The sequence below is a fragment of the Marmota marmota genome, unplaced genomic scaffold (assembly GCF_001458135.2).
Source record: "Marmota marmota marmota unplaced genomic scaffold, marMar, whole genome shotgun sequence".
Taxonomy (NCBI): Eukaryota; Metazoa; Chordata; class Mammalia; order Rodentia; family Sciuridae; genus Marmota; species Marmota marmota.
The window spans coordinates 3,472,895-3,494,745 of NW_026000164.1; the positions used below are offsets into that span (position 1 = coordinate 3,472,895).

General features: G+C 51.1%; 2 protein-coding genes across 3 annotated transcripts in view; both read right to left on the reverse strand.

The window, feature by feature from the left end:
- Positions 1 to 1,359: 1,359 nt before the first annotated feature.
- Atp6v0e2 (ATPase H+ transporting V0 subunit e2) lies at positions 1,360 to 7,633 on the reverse strand. 2 transcript variants are annotated; one of them, XM_015493711.2, is made up of 4 exons: positions 7,340 to 7,563; positions 5,698 to 5,745; positions 3,540 to 3,655; positions 1,360 to 3,113 (listed from the first exon to the last, which is right to left on the reverse strand). In XM_015493711.2, exons 1-3 carry the CDS (start codon positions 7,441 to 7,443, stop codon positions 3,562 to 3,564), a joined length of 246 nt encoding a protein of 81 aa, XP_015349197.1. In that variant the 5' UTR covers positions 7,444 to 7,563; the 3' UTR covers positions 1,360 to 3,113; positions 3,540 to 3,561. The 2 variants fall into 2 exon arrangements, with proteins under 2 accessions (XP_015349197.1, XP_048642707.1); XM_048786750.1 differs by lacking the exon at positions 5,698 to 5,745 and having other exon boundaries at positions 7,340 to 7,633.
- Positions 7,634 to 10,791: 3,158 nt separating this feature from the next.
- Positions 10,792 to 21,851, reverse strand: part of Znf862 (zinc finger protein 862) — a 32,122-nt gene continuing 21,062 nt past the window's right edge. Inside the window, exons 6-8 of the mRNA XM_015493712.2 lie at positions 18,040 to 18,144; positions 14,907 to 17,018; positions 10,792 to 13,487 (exon numbers count right to left, since the gene is read on the reverse strand). Of these exons, the coding sequence (XP_015349198.1) occupies positions 13,387 to 13,487; positions 14,907 to 17,018; positions 18,040 to 18,144 (2,318 nt within the window). The 3' untranslated portion in view covers positions 10,792 to 13,386. The remainder of the gene's footprint in view (positions 13,488 to 14,906; positions 17,019 to 18,039; positions 18,145 to 21,851) is intronic.

Consider the following 21,851-nt stretch of genomic DNA (forward strand, 5'->3'; position numbering starts at 1 on the left):
TGCCCAGGCCCAAGGCTGACCCCAGGTCCCTTCCTTGTATAGCTCCCTCTGACAGTTCTAGGCCCAGCTTTAAGAGGGTCCCTAGCCACGTCATTCCCACTGTCACTTGTGTTTTATCCCCTTATCTGCCCACTCATTCCCAGCTCACTTCACCTGTCACCAAAGCTGCCAGCTGGCTTTGACTTCTTGGCTGTGGGGGGCGATGGGGGCATGTGACACTCAGGACCACCCCTTCCTCTTTGAATCCTCTTTCTCTGGATTCTTTGGCATCCTACTCAGCTGGCTCCAGACCGCTCCCAGCATCCCCATGGGCCCACCCCATAAACTCTGGCATTCCTGGAGGTCCCATTCTGGGCTTTTGAGGCCCCCCTGGGCCCCTCCCATCCCTTGGTGACCGGGAGGTACTTTAAGCCCAGGACTCCAATCCAGCATCTCCTGGCACGTGTCCTGACCTTGCAGCCCATCGCCAACCACTGACTGGATGTTTCAACTCAGCAGGTGACAAAGGAAGACCTCAGGTCATCACACCCCCTCTCCAGCCTGCTCCTGCTCGGTGCTCACCTCCAAGCTGTCCCAGCTGGCTTGGGACTTGGCATCCTGTCATCAGGGGTCACAGTGCATGCAGGTCAGACAATGCCTCCTCCCTCACCCGCAGCCAGCAAGCTGTGTCCACCTCCCACCCACTCTTCTGTCCTTGCCACCTGCACATGGCCCTTGTCATCAGATGTTCCGTCTCCTATCTACTGTGCATCCTGAAGAGAGAATTCTGGAAATCAGGTTGGGTCATGCCACCTCCCTGCTTTAAACCCTCTGGATCCCAGCTGCCCCTAGGATCAATCTAAGCCACAGGCCTCAGAAGTTGGCTCCGCCTCATGTCACCCCAGTTCCTCCTACTCCCTCAGGACTTCTTTCAGCACATCCCCAAAGCTATAAGCCCTGGTCGGGAAGTACTCAGTCCTCTCTGTTCCTCACCCATGCAGAAAGCTGGGCAGGTGATTCCAGTCCTTGGATACTTAGGGATGAAGCAGGTCACACTGCACAAACACTGGGGATCTGCTTTATTGCACAGCTCTGGTCGGGTCGTCTGGGCCACAGGGGAGTAGCGAGTCAAGTTCCACTCCACCAGCCAAGGCACTCCTCATCCCCCCGGGCCTGTGAGCAGGGGCCCGCTTTCCTCCAGGTGTCAGAAATGTGGTTCTCAGTGTCCATGTTCCAAAAAGTGCAGTTCCAAAGGCAGCAGTAGCTAGGCCCCTTTACATTTCCCCAGATCCACCCGCCAAAGAAAGGGAAATCAGGTGGGCAGGACATGGCAGCCAGCAAACTTGGCAGAGGCTGGGGTTGAACCACCAAACGGTAATCTTACATCACAATTCTTTATTAGACAAGAATCAGGTTTTCAATACAAGTCATGCTTACCATGCTCCGTTTCACAGGGAGGCTGTAGGGGTTAGGGGAGGAAGGGATTTTGAGGGGTTGTACATGGGAGGCCCCAACTTGAATGATTGGCAAACCCAGCACCAGGGACTCATATTCTCCTGCCACTACAAAAGAAGAAACGCCAAATAAATAGTCAATAAATAAGTGAGGCTGGCCAGGTATGGTGGTGTATACCTGTGGCTCAGGAGGCTGAGGTCAACCTCAGCAACTTAGCAAGGCCCTAAGCAATTTAGTGAGAACCTGTCTCAAAATGATAAATAGGGTCGGTGATGTGGCTCAGTGGTTAAGTGCTCCTGGGGTTTAATCTCCGTACGAAAAACAAAAATGACAAAAAATAAAACAAAACAAAAAGCCCAGGCAAGGTGAGTGAGCTTTGTCCTGACTAGCTCTGGAAGTTCGGGCAGAGTGTGATGTCCCCATGCTCTCTCCTGAGGAGCGAGGGCACTGGCTGGAGGGTCCCCAGGTCCCTCCTGGTCTGACCCATATTATCTGCATGTCTGTCTCTCACTGTCCCCAGTACAGAGCCCGGAGCACTTGGCGGGCAGAGGCTGGCAAGAGTCAGGGAGGCCCAGTACCCACACTGCTGTAACAAGGACAGATTCTTCACTTTTGCCTGCAAACTTCCCAGGGATAGCTAAAAACAGGATTAAAGACTTGGAGTCTCTGACTCCATTTTTCTCCAGTCTCCTCTGCTCAGAGTGACCCTGGATTCCAGGAACAACAGGTCTGATTGATAAACATCTCGTGCTCAGTCCAAGATGCCTCGCAAGCAACAGCAACCTCCTATCAAGGTCACCAGCTATGCAAACCCCCAATCCTTGTTTTCTGCACAACCTCAAAGTCATTGTCAGCTCTTAGACACAGGGCTAAGGACATGTGTCCCTGTTCTTTCTGGTGTAGCCGCCCATTCATGCTTGTGGCCATGACCTTTGCTGTTTGGTTTTGGGGTCCCCAGTCAGGCCTTCACTTGTCTCTCTTTGTTCCAACTCTAGGTCACCTGGACGCTGCAGTGAGCCTGGGGAGGCCCCAGTAGGGCAGGAAGGCAGAGTAGAACATTCTGAGGAGACAGAGCCTCCTGAGAAAGCCATCAAGTGACTTCACAGCCACAAAGGATCCTGACCATATGGGTGTCAAATTTGACCCAAAGTATAATTCCAAAAATTTCACATCTTGATGTGTCAGAAAATTAAAGAATGATTCCGAATTTCCCACCAGAGCTGGGAAAGGCCTTGGCCTAACCCAACAGGGACCTCCACTTCCCAGCAGGCAGGGACACAGCTGATAACCCAGCCCGACTCCACCCCAGGCTCCAGTCTCCAGGTCTGGATGCCCCTCCCTCTCAGGGATGCCACCATCCTCAGCCTGGATGGAGTCCTGGCTTTAGCCCCACTAGTAAGGGACAGATCCCACTAGTACCAGCTTCTCAACTGGGATCCACTTGGGAGGGGAGAAAACCCCAGGGCAGTGGGAGTTTCAGGGCAGGATGCCCCTGCTCAGCCTCCCCAGGCCCCAACAGGCTGGGAAGATGTGGCATCCTAGACCTGGGGGGCCTGGGAGGTATGGGCCCAAGGTGCTGGCAGGAGGGAGTGCAGAGGGACCAGGACAGTTGTCGGGGAGGATAGGGTTGAATTGTCTCCAGGGACATCCAGTCAGGGTCATCCAGAGAGCTGGGGCACCTGAAATGCAATATCACATTAAGGGTCACTGTGGAGACCTTACTTGCTCTGGAGACCCTACCCCCCCCCTCCCTGGAGAGCATCCTCAGCCCTGTTCTTGTCCTGTCCCTCTGTCCAGGAGGCTATCTCATTATTCCTGGGACCTAGCCTCACCTCGCTTGAACAGATTCCATCTCACCCGCCACCTCCCATGACCTGGCTGCCCCACACCTGAGGCTGTGTGTGGAGAGGCTGCAGGGGTACATGCCTCCCTAGGAAACACCACAGGACATGGAGTAGGGGCCAGTCTTCAGCTCCCTTGGTTGCTGGCACTCAGCCTTTGTGTTTTGCTGAAAAAATGAATGCCTGAACCCAAAGGAGAGCTCTTCCACGACCTGCCTTCCCTGCCTCCCCACCTGCAGGGCCCCCACACCCACACCCTGGTACCTGGGGCCAGGAAGGTGGTCCATCACTCCCACAGGAAGCGCACATACCAGATGGTCTCGTTCTTCAGCTGGGGCCCAAACAGGGGGTTCAGCTGAGCCAGGATGGCGATGAGCCAGCTGCAGGGGACAGCAGAGTGGGGGATGGGCTCAGAAGGGATTTACCCTGCACACCTAGGGAGGTCTTGGCCATTCTTTTCTTTTCTCCTAGAGAGCAAGTCGCCAACACAGTAGGTGGCACAGCTTGTACATGTGCCCAGGGCCCCAGGGAGCTACCCACACTGCAGCAGGCAAGGGGCACTGGTCTGGGGTTTGTGGGTTTTGATTTGGCTTGATTTGATTTTTTGTAGATTTGTAAGGTCCCTGAATTAGGGCTGGAACAGGGATCTGGGAAACAGTGAGGCAACCTCAGGGGTCTTTGGGAGCCACTCCTATGGGGGTCCACAAATATCTCTGGTTTGGACTCCCCAGTCCAATACACAGGGGTGGGGGGGTGCAGGAGAGCAGTGCCAGCCTGGAGGGGCGGTATGCCAGAATGGCCTTTTTTCTTTGTGATGCTGGGGACAGAACCCAGGGCCTCACACATTCTGGGCAAAGGCTGTACCACTGAGCTACACCCACAGCCCAGAATCACACCTTTCTGGAATAAGAGGGAGGAATATCCCAGGACAGGAGAAACTGCGGGGCAGACAGCCTGGTGCCTGCCGACTGCTGAGCCACTTCTATCCTTCAGGCCAGGGACATGAAGGCATCCCAACAGCAGCTGTGCATCTGGGTGGTGTCTGGCCCTGTCCCTTAGGGCAAAAGTCCCCGTTTTGTTTGTCCATAGTAGAGGCCTCAGAAAATTTTGAGAGTGCCTGGCTCAGAGCCCCTATCAATGGTGCTCTGCCTGTTTCTGCAGGAAGGATCCATCTTTCACCTCAGAGTCCCCTACAGCAGCCTTGGGAGCACCCAGTGCTGGGAAGCCATCAGGAATCTTACTTGTTTTATATCAGCATCATCAGACTTTATGTCTTGTAAATATAATTTCTAGGTGTGGAATTTTCTTAAAATGTCTCTGTGAAACTAATCTGTGGCTTGTTTTCCTATACGCTGATTCGGTATTAAATAATTATCCCATATCTTGTGTGTACCCCATTTCCCCAAATTTCTGGCCATCATCCTTTATGTTCTGGTTTCTTTTTTTTTTTTTTTTTTTTTTTTTTAAAATATTTATTTATTTATTTTTAGTTCTCGGCGGACACAACATCTCTGTTTATATGTGGTGCTGAGGGTCGAACGAACCCGGGCCGCACGCATGCCAGGCGAGCGCGCTACCGCTTGAGCCACATCCCCAGCCCATGTTCTGGTTTCTGATCCATCAAATTTAGCCCCTCTGAGGCCCTCCCTGGGGCAAATGAAGACATTCTGCCAAACTCTGAAGGACCAACAAACAACATTAGAGAAAGGAACTTATAGATGATTTTTCCAGGGAAAGTGCTAAAAGAAAAACAAAAAACAGAAACAAATAAAAAGCAACATGTGCCCAGGTACTTGCATCCTTAGGTTTTCTGAATCTCCAGGGTACTTGTCCCAAGTATGAAGAGTTGTTCTTGCTTACTGCTTCTAACCCAGCTGCACTCCAGTGCCTGGGGCCACTCATTAAAAAATACAGATTCCTGGGCTGGGGTTGTGGCTCCGAGGTAGAGTGCTTGCCTAGCATGCATGAGGCACTGGGTTAGATCCTCAGCACCACATAAAAATAAAATAAAGATATTGTGTCCACCTAAAACTAAAAAATAAATACTTAAAAAAAATACAGATTCCCAAGAGCAAACTGGAGACCTGTCTGTGATGCTGGATCCAGGGTAGAACATGAAAGCTATGTTTGAAGGATCCATTTGGGTGACCAGCCAGGTCCAGATACCACTGAGCTGGTCCAACCCCATTCGTTCCACAAGTGGGAAAACTTGGCTTGTGGGTGCTACAAAATTCATGCAGAGCCAGCACCAGAGCTGGAGTCCATGACTCCCCTTATGCCCTCATCTGATCTCACGACCCCTGCACATAGCCTTCACTCCTGTGTTACAGATTCAGCCATTCAAGCAGGGTTCACTTCCAGGCAGAGAAAAGAGCAGGCCAGGGCACAACAGGAGGACAAAGCTGAGGAGGGCAGTACTTACAAGAGGTAACAACACACAGCGGTGGCCATCAGCATGGTGATGATCACTCTGCAACAGAAGAGGACACAGGTCAGAAGGGTGAAATCAGCACTTCCAGAAGGCCTGGCTGGGGCCAGAGAAAGAGCTCCTGGTGTCAGCTCTGTTCCCAATGGCCTTTCTGATGCCACAGGAACACAGAAGGCTGAGTCCTATCAGGGTAAGAACTGCAAGATGTAAATGAAAAATTCAAATGTCATGGGAAGGCTAACCTTGCCCACATCCAAGCCATGTTACCAACACTTGCCTTCATCTCCCTTTTCCATCTCCTAAGATTTCTCCATCTTAATACAAACATGTTGAGAACAGTCATTGCCCAGAGCTGCACATTGTGGAGTGGCCTCTGGGATGCAAAATTCACTGGACAGGGAAAAAAACGTAATAGAGCAGAAATCAGAGCAAGAGGCAAGGAGACCTTGAGACATTTTTGAGGCTGAACTGTTATAAAGTACAGGGACTAGCAACATTGTATCTAATCAAAACGGAAGACAAAAGCTTAAAATGCAGCAGGAGAGATGTCAGTTGACTCAAAAAAGAACCACCAAATTTGGCAGAAAGAATGACACTAAAATGGTTTACAAAGTGAAGTGGAGGGACCCTGCAGCCCTGAGGATTTTTTTTTTTTTTTTTGGTATCAGAAATTGAACCCAGGGGCACTTTCTCAACTGAGCCACACCCCCACTTTTTAAAATATTTTATTTAGAGACAGGGTCTCCTTGAGTAATTTAGGGCCTCGCTAAATTGATGAAATTGGCTTTGAACCCGCGACACTCCCTCAGCCTCTAGAGCTGCTGAGATTACAGGTGTGCGCCATCACGCCTGGCTGACATGGCAGATTTTTAAGAACAATGGCAACACTCATTTATCCAAGCAGCCTCCAGCCTTTTAGCTTAGGCTAAAACTAATCCAAAGCTGGGCCTTCGATCTCAGATCTAAAGCACTTCCAATTGGTGCTGGAGAAATTAGTACCTTCTTGATCCCTTATTTCGATATTACCTAGCAATTTGGTCCAGTCCTGGTTGGCACTGGGTGGGTAGTGCTGATCAGACAACGGATTTGTGAGGACAATATGAAGCAGCAAATGATGAATGGCGCAGAAATACGCTAAGGAACCTTCTAAAATTAATACCAGCTACAATTATCCAGTATACAAAATGTGCCATACACTGCTGTTTTAAGTGCATTATTTCAGGTATTAGCAGCCTTATGAGGCAGGGATCATAGTCATCCCCATTTTACTATGAAAAAAACCGAGGCCTGACATTTGTTCAAGGTCCCAGAGATGGCGAGAAGCTCAGAAATCGCATCATAGTCCATCCGCCAGTCAGGAGGGGACGACAGCAACTACAATGTCGCTTGCTCTTCACCTAGGTATCTGCCCTTTCTCCCCGGCCTCCTGCCTGTTCCTGAGCTGAATGCAGCCCGAATGCGGAGACCTGGTGGAGGCGTCACAGAGGGGTGCCCCGGCTGTGGGCGCTGGCTTGCAGCAGGGAAACAAAAAGAAAAGGAAAAAAAAAAAAAAAAGTCGCCCCGGGGTGGAGGGGTGAGCCCAGGCATGGGAGAGGGGAGGGGGCGTAGGTAGCCAAGCCTTGAGCGCCTTCCTTACCCGCGGTTGGGTCCCTTCGGCACGAACCAGGGTCCGGCGAGGCCGATGAGACCCCAGAATGTGGTGAAGATGATGATTGGGAGGGCAAAGGAGTGCGTCGTCATAGTGGGCGCGGGATGCCCAGGCTGAGATGCTGGCCGGAGAGACGAGACAGACGCTGCGCTGGTCCGGACAGCGGGTAGCAGGCAGCTGACTGCAGACAGCGGGCAGTGAGCATGCGCAGAGGGACCCAAGGTGGGGGTCTAGGCTCTCCTCTGGGCACGATCCGCGCACGCGCATCTCGGGGTCGGGCCTGGTGGGCACGCAGCCTTTACACTGTCACTCAGCGGCAGAGGGCGGTCCTTCCGAGGACCCCATTTGTTAATTGGCTGAACGGTCCCGGGACCTAAAGAAACGCCCCCCTCTAGGTGTACTGGGGACCCACGCTCCTTTTTTGTTCCCAAAGACCCCTGGCGCCGTGGGTCATCCCAGAGGTCGTCCCTGCTTTGTACCCCGATCTTGCGCTGCAGCCAACGATCTCCCCATTCTCGGGGCGGCGGACCGGGATGTGGATCTGGGGTCCTGGAAGCCGCAGTAGACGAGAGCGGCTGAGCTGAGCCCAGTTAGGGGGCGGCAGGATCTCAGCCTGTGCTCTGGCCCTCAGTGGCGGGCGGCGAATGCGGAGGGGCCAGGTGGGCGCGAGGGCTGACCCCGGGCAGCCCACACTCATCGGGTTTCGGCGCCCTCTCCTGGCTTCAGTCTAGGAAACCCAGCAGCGGCTTTGTGTTTAGGTTCCCGACTCCGCGCACAGCTACTGTCCGCTTAAATATAGAGTGGGGATGGCAATTCCTATGAAGTTGCTGGGGGACAAAGTGAAGTGAGCATGGGGACAGCACCTAGCATAGTAGGGCGCTCTTACTGTGAGTCTGATTTTGCCCCTGGGCTCTTTCGAGACGAAGAGCGTCTATCACTATTTTCTGTAGAGATACCTCTACCTGCTGGTAGAGGTCGCTCTAGCAGCAGTCGCCTCCCCAAGCAGCCTGCCACATATATTTTCTGGCTTCAGTGGTTGCGTAGCACGGGAAAGGAGCCTGTGATACAGTAGAGGGGAAATGCCTTATTCTGACGCCGCCAGTGATGTATGGTTCTAGCTATTTTCCCAAAGCAGGAACCAGTCACATCCACCTTCGCCATTCTCTAGTTGAACCTTCTTAACCATCATTTCAACATTTATTTATCGGAGGTGGAGGTGGGTGATACAAAGATTTTTGAGTGTAAAATTCCACCCTCCATCATTTCAGTATCCATGCAAGTTAGAGGTAGGAAGGGAGTGGTACACAAAGATCTTAGGTTTAAAATGCCATCCTAGCCTCGGAGGAGATTCTAATCAAGTTGAGGAGTGATGCACTATGTTAAAACTATCATGCTGGTCGAAGACTCCTAGCTCAGCTGTCTCTGTCACTAGTTGAGCTTGATCTTTCTTGGGAACCTCTAAAAGAGGAAAAATGTGACACTATTTTATACAGCTCCTAGAACTCTTGAAATTGCATTGAAATAAACTTCATTTCTCCTGCGTGGTGTTGGAGTTCTCTTAAAACCTACTCCCACTATTCCGACTGATGGCATTTCAGTAGGGAGCACAAGTCAGCTTCAGGACTGGCGCAGGTGTGTGTGCACACCTGTGGGTTTAGGAAGAGTGAGGCTGGCTGTCTTTCCACAGAACATGCTGCTGCTGCTTTTGCTGATTGTAAAAGGGAGAAGAACTTTGGGTGAAGGATTCCCAGCATCCCCAAGAAAGGCCCCAAACCACCTGTTAGCCAGGCATCTGAATTCCCTCACAGAGCTCATCAGGTTCCTGGAGCCTCAGAAGCTGTCCGGGCTGCAGCCTGCAGATCCACATCCCTCACAACTTTGTTCTCCCATTTCCCCTCTATGATGGGAGTTGGATAGCCTGTGAGAATTACAGCAACACCTAGGAATTCCTGAGATCAGTTACTCCTGAAGAGACAGAGACAATCTGGGTGGGAGCTGTAGGGTGACCTCCTGTTTACTCCTGCAGAGGTTCACGTCTAGCAGCCACAGATGGAACTTACACTCAGAAGTACTCTGCCTCACAAGCCCCTGAACACAAGAGCTCTTTCTGCAAAACTCCATCTCATTATGCATGGGAGGAAGATGAGGGATGGGTTTTATGATAGAAACCAGCTTGAGGGTTGAAACAGAAGGTCCCTCATGAAAATTTCCTGATAGGTTGGCCTAGGCAGGTATTTAGTATGGTTCACTGAACCTGGCAGTCAAGAGCAAAGGGCCAGGTACTTCTCTGTCCATCTGTCTTCCTAAGGACATACTGTCTTCTGTGACATTGTTCATAGAAACGTTTTCTGACTTGCCTATAGAAGGCTCCCCAGCCTTCCTAGTAGCAGCTGCTTCAGGAGCTATTGACGTGGCAGTGAGAGCCCTGACTCCCTAGCAGAGGTCATCCCTGAACAGATGCTGTGATGACAGGAGGAAGTGATAGCCAGATAGCCTCACCTGGCTCCAGGACTTCAGTGTTCTCAGATTCTGGACACTTCTCTGAGTTGAGACACTGAGCCACACTTGGCCCCCACTGCAACATCCACACAATCCTGCTCTCAGAGGTGATCTTGCTGGGACTACAGGAAGAGAGGGTGATAGGGGCTGAAAGTAGTATGTCCTTGTCACCAGATTAATGTCTGAGCTCTTTTTACTGAGTTTTTGTTGTTTTCTGAACTAAGGATTGAAACACTGAGCCACGTCCCCAGCCCTTTCTAAATTTTATTTGGAGACAGGGTCTCACTAAGTTGCTTGGGGCCTAACTAAGTTGCTAAGCTGGCTTTGAACTCAAAAATCCTCCTGCCTCAGCCTCCCAAATCACCAGGATTACAGGGATGCACCACTATGCCCTGCTCAATCAGTGGTTTTAACGTCTTAAAAAAAAATGTCCTCAGATACAGTCGACTCTTCTCTACCAAAAAGACTCGGTTGTACCTCAGCCTCTGTAGTAAACCTTTGCTCTTTACTGCCAGGAAGGATGTGTGGCCTGCAGAGCAGGGCTGCAGTGGCATTCTGAGAGCTGGTCCCTTAGGAACTCTTTAGAGTGGCAGGTCTGGCACTACTGGTGGAAAGAGATGTTCTCCTCTCAATAGTCTGGCTTTGATATTCCCAGTAAATCCAATGAGACAGCATTTGTGAAAGGACTCTGCTAACTATGACATGCCAGGTGGCAGGGAGATAGTGGCACTCCTCACTACATCCTACCACTTTCACTGCGAACAGACTCTGCTCACCTCCAGGATCAGAAAGGACAGAGACCCAGACAATGCTGAAGGCACACACGTGCTTCCCTGCCCACCTGTTCTGGGCCCTGTCACCTCTTGAAAGAGGGGTGATCCAGCAAGCTCTGATCAACATCCCTCATCTCCGGAGTCTTAATCAGGGACTTAAAAAGCTTATGTTGAAATAAACTGCTTTATTCAGATAACAAAAGGTTAAGAATTGAACATGGTTTTTAAACCACATTTGTACATTGTTGAAACTAGAGAAGGCAAGGACACTCCTGGCCAGTCACCTTTGGTTTCTTGGCTATGAAGACGCTTGTGTGAGGGAACTGGTAACCTTGTCTCGAGCACCCTAGGGACTTGCCCTTTGCAACACACAGAAACAAGGCTATGGAGTTGGTTACACTCTAAGGTGCCCAGCTGGGACAGGGGCTAAGCTCCCTCACTCCCCCAGTCTCTATGGCTACTGCAATCAAGTGTCAAGTACAATGCTGGTTACTCAGAATGTCAGCCCTTGTGGGCGTCAGTCATCAAGGAAGGGAGGGCCAAGGGCCAGGATGTGCGCCTGGAGATGCTGTCAAAATTGCAGGCAGGGAAGGAGGTGGAGACAATGGCCAAAGGAAGTGCTTCTCCTGCCTCACAGTGCCCCCCAGCTCATTTCCCTGTGAGGCAAACACAGGCACATTTCCCACCCGGGTCTCCAGGGCCCAGACTCTAGAACACAGCCAGCCCCTGGACACAGAGCAAGAAGGCCAGCCTGGGCACTGAGGTTCTGACAAAAGGGCACTTGCCACATGGCCACCAGGGGTCCTCAACAAGAATGTCACTTGTCTTCTTTTCTCTTTGCCTTGAGCAGGCAAAGACATACCAGAGGTGGCCCAGGTCCCTCGAGAAACTTGGGATAGGGCAAACACCTGGGATAAACAGCATTTTCAGTTGCCACTTCAGGGACCAATTCCTCTCCACCAGCGGGAGGCACTGGATGGTGACCACAGTGTGCTGCAGTGGAAAGGGAGGGCGCTTGCTTGCCTGACAGTCCCCTCGGCTCTAGAACATCCTTCCAGACTGCTCTGAAGAAAGCTACCCTGAATGCTCAGACTGGTGGCTCACTTAGGGGACTTTGAAGGGATGGAAGACCCACTAGAAGGGCACTTGCTGGAACATCTCTTGAGTCTGGAATCCCTGGGGTGGGGCTACAACCCCACCCCTGCCCTGGCAAATCCCTGAACTGCTCAAACTCGGGTGGGTGGGAGAGGGAGGTCTGTGCCCTAGGTGGCCACCTCCCAGAGCTGGAGGGTTGAAGGCTGTCCCTCAGCCCTCAGGCCCAGAGGGCCGGTGTGGAGATAGCTCCACAGGGTGGGGGCAGAAGGGGGAAGGAATTCCTGACTAGAGGAACATGAGGTGCTAAGGCAGAGTGTAAGGGGGTAACAGGAAGGAATGCAGGATCCAGGGCAGCTGCATAACAGTGAGGCACCTGGCTGCCAGCATTTCACAGGCTTCCAGCACCTGTTGGCATAAGAATCAGGCTGACTGCTGGTCAGGGCGACTATGGGTACTTGCACCGTAGAGCAGGGCCCCCCTGCAGGCATAAGGCGGGAGTGAGAAGCCCTCCCCTCAAATATTCCTTACTTCTCACCCATGGCTAAGGCAGGCAGAACCTGGACAAATCATCCCGCCCTGATGGGCAGGCCCCTGAGCCAGCAGAGGCCAAGCTGCTGCCTCCCCTGGGGAGGGAAAGTGCTTCACTTCAGGCTGAAGACAGCGGAAGAGACAAAGGACCTGGGCGTGTAGGAGGCCCTCTGTGCCTTTAGGGTCACGTTCTTAAGCTGCAGGATAACCAAAGAGTTCCTGCAGGAGCCTTTTAGAAACTGCCAGTAGCTAAGCCCTGACAGGATGATTCCACATATCTGGGTGGGGCACACTTAACAGGCAGCCCTGGTGGTTCCCAGCAGAGCCCCCCAAAGAGGCTGCAGGAGCATGGGCATGCCTGTCCTGTTGAAGGTACATGTGGAGAGCACCTCAGCCCACAGCAGGACTCTGGGGGCAAAACTTACTGTCCCACTAAGGATGGAGACCTGGAGAGAGCCTTCTCTAATGGTATGGCAGACGGGGAGCCAGCAGCCACTTGGACTCTGCTATACTGCATGGACAGGGAAACTGAGGCACAGAAAGGAAGGAATTGACCATGGTGAGCCACTGCCTGCAGTGGAGCTGGTCTGATCTCACATCCCCCAGCTCCAGACTTGATCCCATGTACTCTTTTGTTCTGATGCTGGCCATGCCCAAGGGCTCCAGTGGCGGTGGGGGGAGTTCCTCCAGGGAAAGCACTCATCTCACTGTCCTGGAGCTGTGGAACAAAATCCATCTTGGTGCTCCACGCAAAGGGTTTTCCTCTGCTGCATCCTAAAAGCAGGCCCAAGCGCAGTAGAGAAATGCCCTGATATGCCCAGCTCGCTGGCCTATTTGGAGTGGCGAGGCACTGCTGTGCTCAGATACAACCGTGGGCAATTAGTGGCACACCTCCTAATTACCCTGTCCTTTGGGAATGCTGGTTTCAACCATCTGCCCACTTTCTGGGCCTTTAGGGGCATGTCTGCCAGGACATCCTAGAACCTGCAGAGGGCCTGTTCTCATAAGTTGGGGGAGAAGGGCCAGGGTCATTAGGGGATTCCCAAAGCCTTCTCCAGGCTGTCACTTGCTCAGAACCATGTGTGGCCCCTGGGCTGGTGCTTGGTACAGGAGTCTCAGGAGGCTCCATGATGCAGTCCTTCAGAACCTCCAGGGCTCCCTGGAGGGCGGGACGGGTGGCTTCGGGGCCACAGGGCCCTCCATGTGGAGTGTTCCCATCCCCTCCTTCTTGAGCCCCGCACCTGTGCAGGAGAGGAGAATGACAAACAGACCAAGCAAAAGAACCAGCCAAGCACGCCCTCAGGCCTGCGTGCTGAAGACAGCGTGCAGGACAGGCTAGGTGGCCCAGCACTGTACCTCGCAACCCTTGTTCTGTCTGGTGTTTTTCCCTGGCAAGGGAGCTCAGCATTGGGTAGGGTTGTGTGTGGGAATCTGTCCCTAGCAGACATGTAGCAATGTCTGGAGGCACTTTTGATTGTCACAACTGGCGGGTACTAGTGTCCACACAATGCATGGAGGCTACCACAGGAAATATTCTGCTGAAGGGTCCACTGCCTGCCCAGGCAGGAGGGTGTCATCACATGCAGCAGTTGTTTCCTCCCAGGTAGAGTACCTGGCCTTGTGGGCTGGAGAGCTTGCTGGAGGGCACCCAATGGCGCCTTTGCCTCCTTCACCCCACGTTCCCTTAACTGACTGGTGTGTGCAGAACTCACTGAAGCCCCTCTGGGCTCTCAGTCTCTCATATGGGAGGGACTGCCTCCTGCCCCAGCTGTGGCTTCAGGGCCACTTGGCTTCTTGCAGAGCCTGAGTCCACCCTGGCACTCAGTCCCACTGCTGATGACCACAGGCACAGAGGTGAGAGAGAGAAGGGAAGAGGTGGTAAGGCGAACAGCTAGGAGAAGACACCCACTCTGTCCCTACTGAGCAAACGGGAACAGCCTGGAGGACTCCCGTGGCTTGGGCCTCTGCCTTGGTTCTCAGTGACTACTTAAGAGGGAGATTTCTTGTTTATAGCTGTCAGTAGTGTGCCCTCTGGTGTGACATGGCCGCCCTCAGGCCTGTGACCAAAATGAGCTCTGTGGTCTAGGTGGCCGTTTTCCTGTTCTGTTCACTGCCTGAGACACCTGCCTTCCCTCTGCCTCATCTCCTCCACTGCCACCCCGACCCACGATGTCCTCTTCCCTCCTGCCAATCCCCACACAGCCCAGGGTTGACCCACCCTGCTTAGGACATGATGCCCTGCCCTGCCCCATCCAGTCCTCTAGCTTAATTTCTGCAGGCTTCACTTGGTGCCATCTGTATTACTGGCCAGACTGCTCTCAGGGTTCTGAGTAGACTTACTACCTCTAAGATGAAAACCAGAGCCCCAGGAGGCTGACCTGCGCCCGGCCACAGCCAGGGTGGCTGTCGGGCTGCAGAACTGCATATTCTTCTCACCATGCCTGCTGCCTCGAGCCCATGCTCTGGTCTCTCTGGGTTGGGTACACACCTGTGAGGGTAGCTCTTATGTCTCTAGCATCCACTGGCCTGGCTGGGCAGAAGCCCCTGGGAACTGAACCTCTTCTGTGGGCTCCCTCAATCCCACTTCTGGCTCTGCATGGGACCTGGCTAATGAGGTTCTCTGCTTTGTCACCCTTGTGGGGAAACTGCCTTGTACTTACTTGTGTGGGAGCCGCCTGGCACCCGGGCACAGGAGTAGACATGGCTGAAACGCCGGCCTGAGGAGGTCAGGTACCAGTGCTGGATGGCAGGCTGGGGGTCGTACTCTGTGACTGCCACACCGTTCACCGCTGTCATCATGAGCATGTTGAGCACCTCATTGGAGAGCTTGGTCCTCTCGTCGGTCCTGATCCGGTTCATGGCCTTGAACCCCCGCTCACAGCAGGAGGTGGAGATGGGCACACAGACCACCACAGCCACAAGCCTGCTCAGCAAGGGGAAGCGGCAGCGCTGGGCCAGGGCGTTTTTACACAGCATGGAGAACGGGAGGTTCTGGGCAGTGGCTTTTAGACCCAGCCACTCCTGCAGCAGCGCTTCCTCACTGTACCCTGTAGGAAGGGAGAGCTCAAAATACCTGGCAAGGCTGAGAATGTCATCATTCCCAAAGTGGGCCAGTTCAACCCCACTGGGCCAGGTCATGGTGTCAAATACCTCCATGCTCTTGAGCTGAGGGGGACGGTCCACATCAAACCGCTGCCGGAGGTACTCGAGCCCAGTCAGGATCATTCTCTCCCTGTCAGCCTGGAACCGCTGCTCTGCCATCTCCATCCTCTCCAGGAAGACGCCATGGAGCTGCCCATCCTGGAAGCCGGCATTGAACTCCTCCTCCTTGGGTCCTGCCTGGTGGCGGAGAGTCTCCAGTGCCACGTAGGCCCGTCCCAGTGTGGCGTTCACCTCTGTGATCAAAACAATCTCCTTCTGGCACACCTCAGACAAGGGCCTGTAGATGCTAAGGAAGTCCAACAGGAAGTGGCAAAATTTAATAAAATGGAAGCCCTTCATCAGCTTCAGCATGCCCTTGGCCCTGTGCCCAATCTGGCCCCCTGCTTCTGCCACACTCTGGAGGTGGCTTGCCAGGGCAGGCCAGCTCACAATGAGTGCGTTCAGTGTGCGCCTCTTGCTGGCCACCCACCTGACCGCATTCAGGTCCTTTAGGCGGACGATCTCCTGCTCCAGGGCAGCCGCACTATCCTGCAGCTCGCTCAGTCTCTTGTTGGAGGACTGGTAAAACTTGAAGACAGTTCGGATGTGCCTATCACACTTCTTCACCAGGTCAATGCTCCCACAAGCGTCCACCACAGCCAGGTGCAGCCGGTGGGCCACACAATGGACAGGCAACAGCTGGGGGATGATCTCCCGGAACTTCTCCATGAGGCCTCCCTTGCAGCTCAGCATGGTGGAGCCATCAGTCCCCAGGCCTACTACCCAGCCAGGCTTCCGGAAGGGGATGTCCAGCTCATCCAGGGCAGCAATGATGGTCTCAAAGTACCCATCCACTGTCTCACTGTAGAGAGGGGCCAGGGTAATGTATGACTCTTTCACTTCCATCTGCTTAAAGTAACGGATGTAGATCCCCACGCAGGCCTGGTCAGAGGAGTCTGTGCAGCTGTCCAGCAACACACTCACACACGGAGAGTTCCGGATGTCACCAAGGATCTCCTTCTTCAGAGTCTCTGAGATGTATTTGATGAACTGAGTGCATGCAGTGCGATTTCGATACTTACCTAAAATCACAGTCCCAGTGCTCTGGAGGAGCTGCAGGACCTTCTCAAAGTCATTCAGGGGCCTGGAGTGGTATGCGATGGAGTAGGCAGCATTGAAGAAGTGTTCCATGTTGGCCATGAGGTCACTAGAGATCTCTGGGATTAGGGCAGCCTGAGGGCTGTCATCTTTGACGGCCACAGTGTTGACACAGAGTTTGTGTGCCTTGCTGACTTCGTGATATTTTAAAGTCTCCACCTTAAAAGGCCCAGTATAGCCTCGAACTAACCGAGATGATTTGTCATGGAGGGTAGGTCTCTCTCTGCAGACTGAGCAAAAGAGCGTGGTCTCTGTGGGGTCAATTACTAACCACGGGAACTGCCCAAACCACGACCTCTGAATGGATCGGGGTCGGTAAGTCCTCTGGATTTTCCTAGGTCCTTCTGCTTCTACCTCACACGTGCTGGAAGGGCAGTAGGCATAAGAGTCCACAGGAGGAGCTGAAAGTGATGCCGATTCTGCAGCCCAGGATTGTGCATCTGCCTCTCTTTCTGCTACCATTTTCTTTTTCCCTTTGGGGGAAATAACACTGTGATTAGTTTTGCTGCCAGAGCTCTGCAGTCTTCTACCAACTAAGATACTCCCAATCAATAAGTGCTCCTTATGCAAAGCAGAGGAGCTGAAGGTGACCCCTCTTTCTAGAAATCATTAGTGACTTCTACTTAACCCCTCACCATATTACTTGTGAAAGTCAATCTGGTGGGCTGGGGTTGTATGTAGCTCAGTGGTAAGGCACTTGCCTGTCATATGTGAGACACTGGGTTTAATCCTCAGAACCACATCAAGATAAATAAATAAAATAAAGGTGTTGGATCCATCCAAAACTAAAAAATTAAAAAAAAAAAAAAAAAAAAAAAAAANACTGAAAACTGAAAAATAAATATTAAAAAATTCAAAAAAAAAAAAAAAAGAAAGTCAATCTGTCTCCCCAGGAGTAGTGTGTGTCCTTGTGGGCGCTTTTGTTGGCCTCCCCTCCTGTCCATCCTTTTAGCTACTCTGGGATCATATGATGCCTATGCTCAGAAGCTTAATCAATCACCCTTGGCCACAGATATTATTAAAGAAGTGGCATTAATCCTCTTGTGAAATGAGAAAAGAAGGGAGGTAGAGCACACAGGCAGCTACTAGCCAGCAGGTTGTGACCGAGATGCACAAAATTGCTCATTCTCACATTCCTTTCCTTATACTCTTGTCGCTATACACCCAGGGGAGAGGGGAAGACAGGCTCGACACCTGTGGGCCACCTGGTTCCTCATGTCCATCATGTCCCCCATGTCCCTTCTCCTGCTAGCTCTGCCACAGAGTCCTTTGGCACTTCTGTTCATCAAAGAACCTCCTTTTCCCCTTACTGTCACAGTTCCTAGACCATTCACACCTGAGGGCAGGCCTTGTTTCTTAGTCACCTTCGCCTACCCAGGGCCTGACGCACAACAGGTCCAGGAAAAACATGGCTGAACTAATGTCGTGTTACTTGTCATAGCTGTAAAGGCCCCTGCATATAAGACCTTCAGAATTCAGTGGGTGAAGACTCACCTGGGGACCGACCACTCCCCCACTTCAGTCCGATCGGGTCTCTGATCCAGGGGGCAGCTCTCCGTTCCAGTTTTGAGATCAAGTCTGGCTTTGCAGCAGCAGGCCCTGTTGCAGAAATGAAGAGTCACACTTTTGCCACTGCTCCAGACCATTATTCAGCAGCCCCTCTGCACCTGGCCCCCAGTCCACGCAGTGGGGTCTGTCTTTGGTCAGTCAGCCAGGGCAAGCTGAGGGCACACCCACCCAGAGTGCCAAAGAGATGGCTAGGGGCGCCCTGCCAGAGGATGGCTCACCTCTGCAGCTCTGTGGATCAGCCATAGGAGCCGGGGCCAGTGAGATGCATTCAGAGGGGAAGAGGAAAAACAGGAAAAGCAGAGGATACAACTGAAGGAGAGCAAAGGCAGAGTGAAAAGGAAAGCCTCACAAGAAGTGGATGTCACCACCCACAACTGTCCCATGCATGCATCCCCTAGTGCACTTTAGGTGGCCAACTGCACAGGCTATTTGACGTACCCCTGAAAATTCACCACCTTCAATGGATCCTGAAATCTGAGTAAAAGAAAGTTACCCCTTATTTAAAATGTAACTATTTTTCAGGGATATGCTAAAGAAATTGCTTCCTTTTTTAAAAATAAAGCCCATTACTATCTACTTGCATGTTTTCATGTCTACATGAATGTGTGTATAGACTTTTTTTGGAAGGGCATATAAGCAGCTGGTAACTTCTGGGGAGGAAGAAGGTTGGGAAAAGAGGGATTATTTTTTGCTACTCATCTTTTGGATCACTTAAATACATTTAAGTTTACTATGTAGGTATTTATTAGTATCTATTATCTACTGTGATAAAAAATAAATTATTAAAAGTGTGGTTGATTGAACTCACATCATTCTTGAAATATCTCTAAAATGAGAGTAAAGGAATAATAATAAAAAGACGCATAAGCCCAAGAGAAATATTGGACTAAAAAAAGCTGATACATTTTTAGAAGAAGAAAAGGAAATAAAAGAGAGAACCAACAGATGCATATCCACACCTGCAGAGGGGGGGACAAGGAGAAGCAAGTTGTTTGCAGCCCCAAATCCCAAAGAGATTAAGAACCAGCAGGCTCTGCTTGCTGTGAGGGAAGGGAGTGGGTAGGGAGCGAGGGAGCAGGGAACGAGATCAAAGTCTACACAGACCCCAGGACCTCTCAGCCATCCCAGGAAGCCAGGCAACACCATCACCTCACCTCGGGGGAGAACAGAGATTCCGTAGGAAAACCTACCAAGAAAGGCTCCAGATCCCAGGATGCTGAAGAAGCACGGTGCTAACGCCAGGACACACCAAGGCTGGGGGCGCTGCTGGCTCCAGGAGCCAGGGCTCGGCTCATAACCTCCAAGCAGAGGCGAAGAGTTGGCTTTGCAGAAATAGAACTGCCCCTCGCTCTCCCACCAAAACATCAACAGACAGTGTTGTGGACTCCTCAGTGAGACATCCAGGCTTGAGCTGGTCCCCTACAGTGTCACCTACTCTTTGTTGCGTTCCAGCCACATGCAGAGCTTCCCCTCAGTTTTTAAATAGGACTGAACATAGAGAGAACTCTTCAAGAGACTCCAACATGAAAGAGAAAAACCAAAACAAGTAGGAAAAAGCCCTGGAAGAACTAAAGATCTTGCAGGGAGCAAAACAAGACTCCAAACAATCCAGAACTAATATTCACAGGCTGGGGTGTAGCTCAGTGGTCGGGCACTTGCCCAGCATGCGTAAGGAACGGGGTTCAATCCAGGCCACAAAAAAGACCAAAAAAAAAAAGCGTAAGTATTCACAGTGAAAAAAGCAATGATAGTCATCCACAAAAGAAGCTTATAAAATAGAAAAATCCAATAGAAAAATTTAAAAAATAGAATTGTTAGGAAAAAAAACAGAGGAGACCTCTAAGAAAGTTCGGTAAAAAGGACAGAAGCAGAACATGGGAAACAAAAAAAGCCCAAGGCTCAACTCAGAAAGTCCAATATCTAGCTAATAGAGGAATTTGGGGAAGAAAGAGAAGAGAATATATAGGAAGAAGTCATAAAGGAAAAAATTTAAGAACAGAACACTTCCCTAAACTACAAAGTGGAAGAAAAGCGCCCAACAGCCAGAACAAAAAATAAGTGAACTCCCATATAAAGGCATGTCATGAGACATTTCAGAACACTGGAATAAATTTTATAAGCTTTTAGAGTAGAATAAGTAGTGTTCAAAGATTTAGAAATACAATGGGCATTAGACTTCTCAACAGCATCAATAAAAACTAACAGAGTAATGCTTTCAGAATGGTGAGGAAAACGGGGTTCCAATCTGGAATTCTATGGCCATCAAGTTATCAACCAGCTGTGCAGGTAGAATAAGGCATCTTCAGACATGTAGAGTCTTAAAGAAAAGAAATGTCCTCCTATCCACCCTGCCTAGGAGGCTACTCAAAGACGGACTTCCACAAATTGAAGACACACATCATGAAAGAAGAGACAGGTCCAGGAAGTGGGGAAGTGACAAGGAGAGGCTAAGGCCACATGGCAGGCCCAGTAATTAGATTAATCACTAGTTTAGACAGAGCAAGGGAGAGGAAGGCCCAATGAAGGAAGCCTCCAGAATAAGAATAAGACCAACAGATCATATGATTGTTCACCACGTGGAAAGACTCCAGAGGAGTTCTGTAACTCCACTGGATAGTCTGGGAAGATTTGGAGAGAGGACAAATACTAGCAAAATAAAAATATGAAAAAATTCCAATTCCGGGGAGAAAGTCCTACAACAAAGAAAATATCACCATAATATACTGCTTTGCTCAACAGTTAATAACACATAATTACAACCAGGCAAATAACTTACATTGATGGAACCATGAAAGTGTGTGACACCTGTTCTGAGAGGACAAGGGAAGAGAAGTGGGCCTGGGAGACGTGAGAGGCATGTCTGCACTTTCCACAGTAGGAACCAAGAGCTACATCTAAATCAACAAACAGAAGGAGCAGTGAACCCAGCAGCAAGGTGTTCAAGCATGGTCTGTCTGGGCTGGAGGCCCCAAAGTAGGAGCCAACCATCATCCATTCTCAAGCTGGACTATGGAGGCACACTTGGAAGGAGGATGGCCCTGGCCCTCACCCAGGAAGAAGGAATCAAGGAGCTAAAACTGGGTCAGGATATTGGGTATTAGAGATGTTTCTGGGAAAAGTTGTCAAGTGGATTATGAGTTTCTTTTTCCTACTATGGAGGGTGGTGTTTCTTTCTCCTAATTATAGAAATGCATCCTGAGTTATGTCCCCTGGAGCTGTGGGGCTGGCCATGAATCCAGGCCTAGGAAGGGTTAAAGGCAGATGCTGAGAGTGGGTGCCCTCACAGGGGCCCTGGTGGAAATTGCCTACATTCCCAAGGTTTGTCTAAGCAAAGGATAATTATGTACTCTCCATGGTCCAGGTGTGGGCCATGCAGGGAAGAGAAGAGGTCCAGAACCATACTTCAGAGGTTCTGCCATGATAGCTGTTTCCTGGTGTGATGGTCCCTCCATGAAGGAACCTAAGAAGAAAGTCAAAGAAGACATTTACCCATGTCAAGAGGTCCCTAGAAGCCAGGTATGATGGTGCCCACCTGTGATCCCAGCAACTCAGGAGGCTGAGGCAGAAGGAATGCAAGACCAGCCTCAGCAACTTAACGAGACCCTCAGGACCTTAGAGAGATCCTGTCTCAAAATAAAAAATACAAATGACTCGGGATGAGCTTAAAAAGTAAAAAGCACTCCTGGGTTCAATCTTGAGTACCACCCCCCCTGCAAAAAAAAAAAAAAAAAAAAGGG

Bases quoted from the DNA above. Each gene is read 5' to 3' on its own strand.
- Atp6v0e2 (XM_048786750.1), bottom strand. From the start codon at position 7,618: ATGCGCGTGCGCGGATCGTGCCCAGAGGAGAGCCTAGACCCCCACCTT. The intron at 3,656-7,339 runs GTAAGGAAGGCG...TGTCCCCTGCAG, and splicing joins CCGAAGGGACCCAACCGCGG to CTGGCTCATCGCCATCCTGG. The intron at 3,114-3,539 runs GTACCAGGGTGT...ATTGCATTTCAG, and splicing joins GACCACCTTCCTGGCCCCAG to GTGCCCCAGCTCTCTGGATG.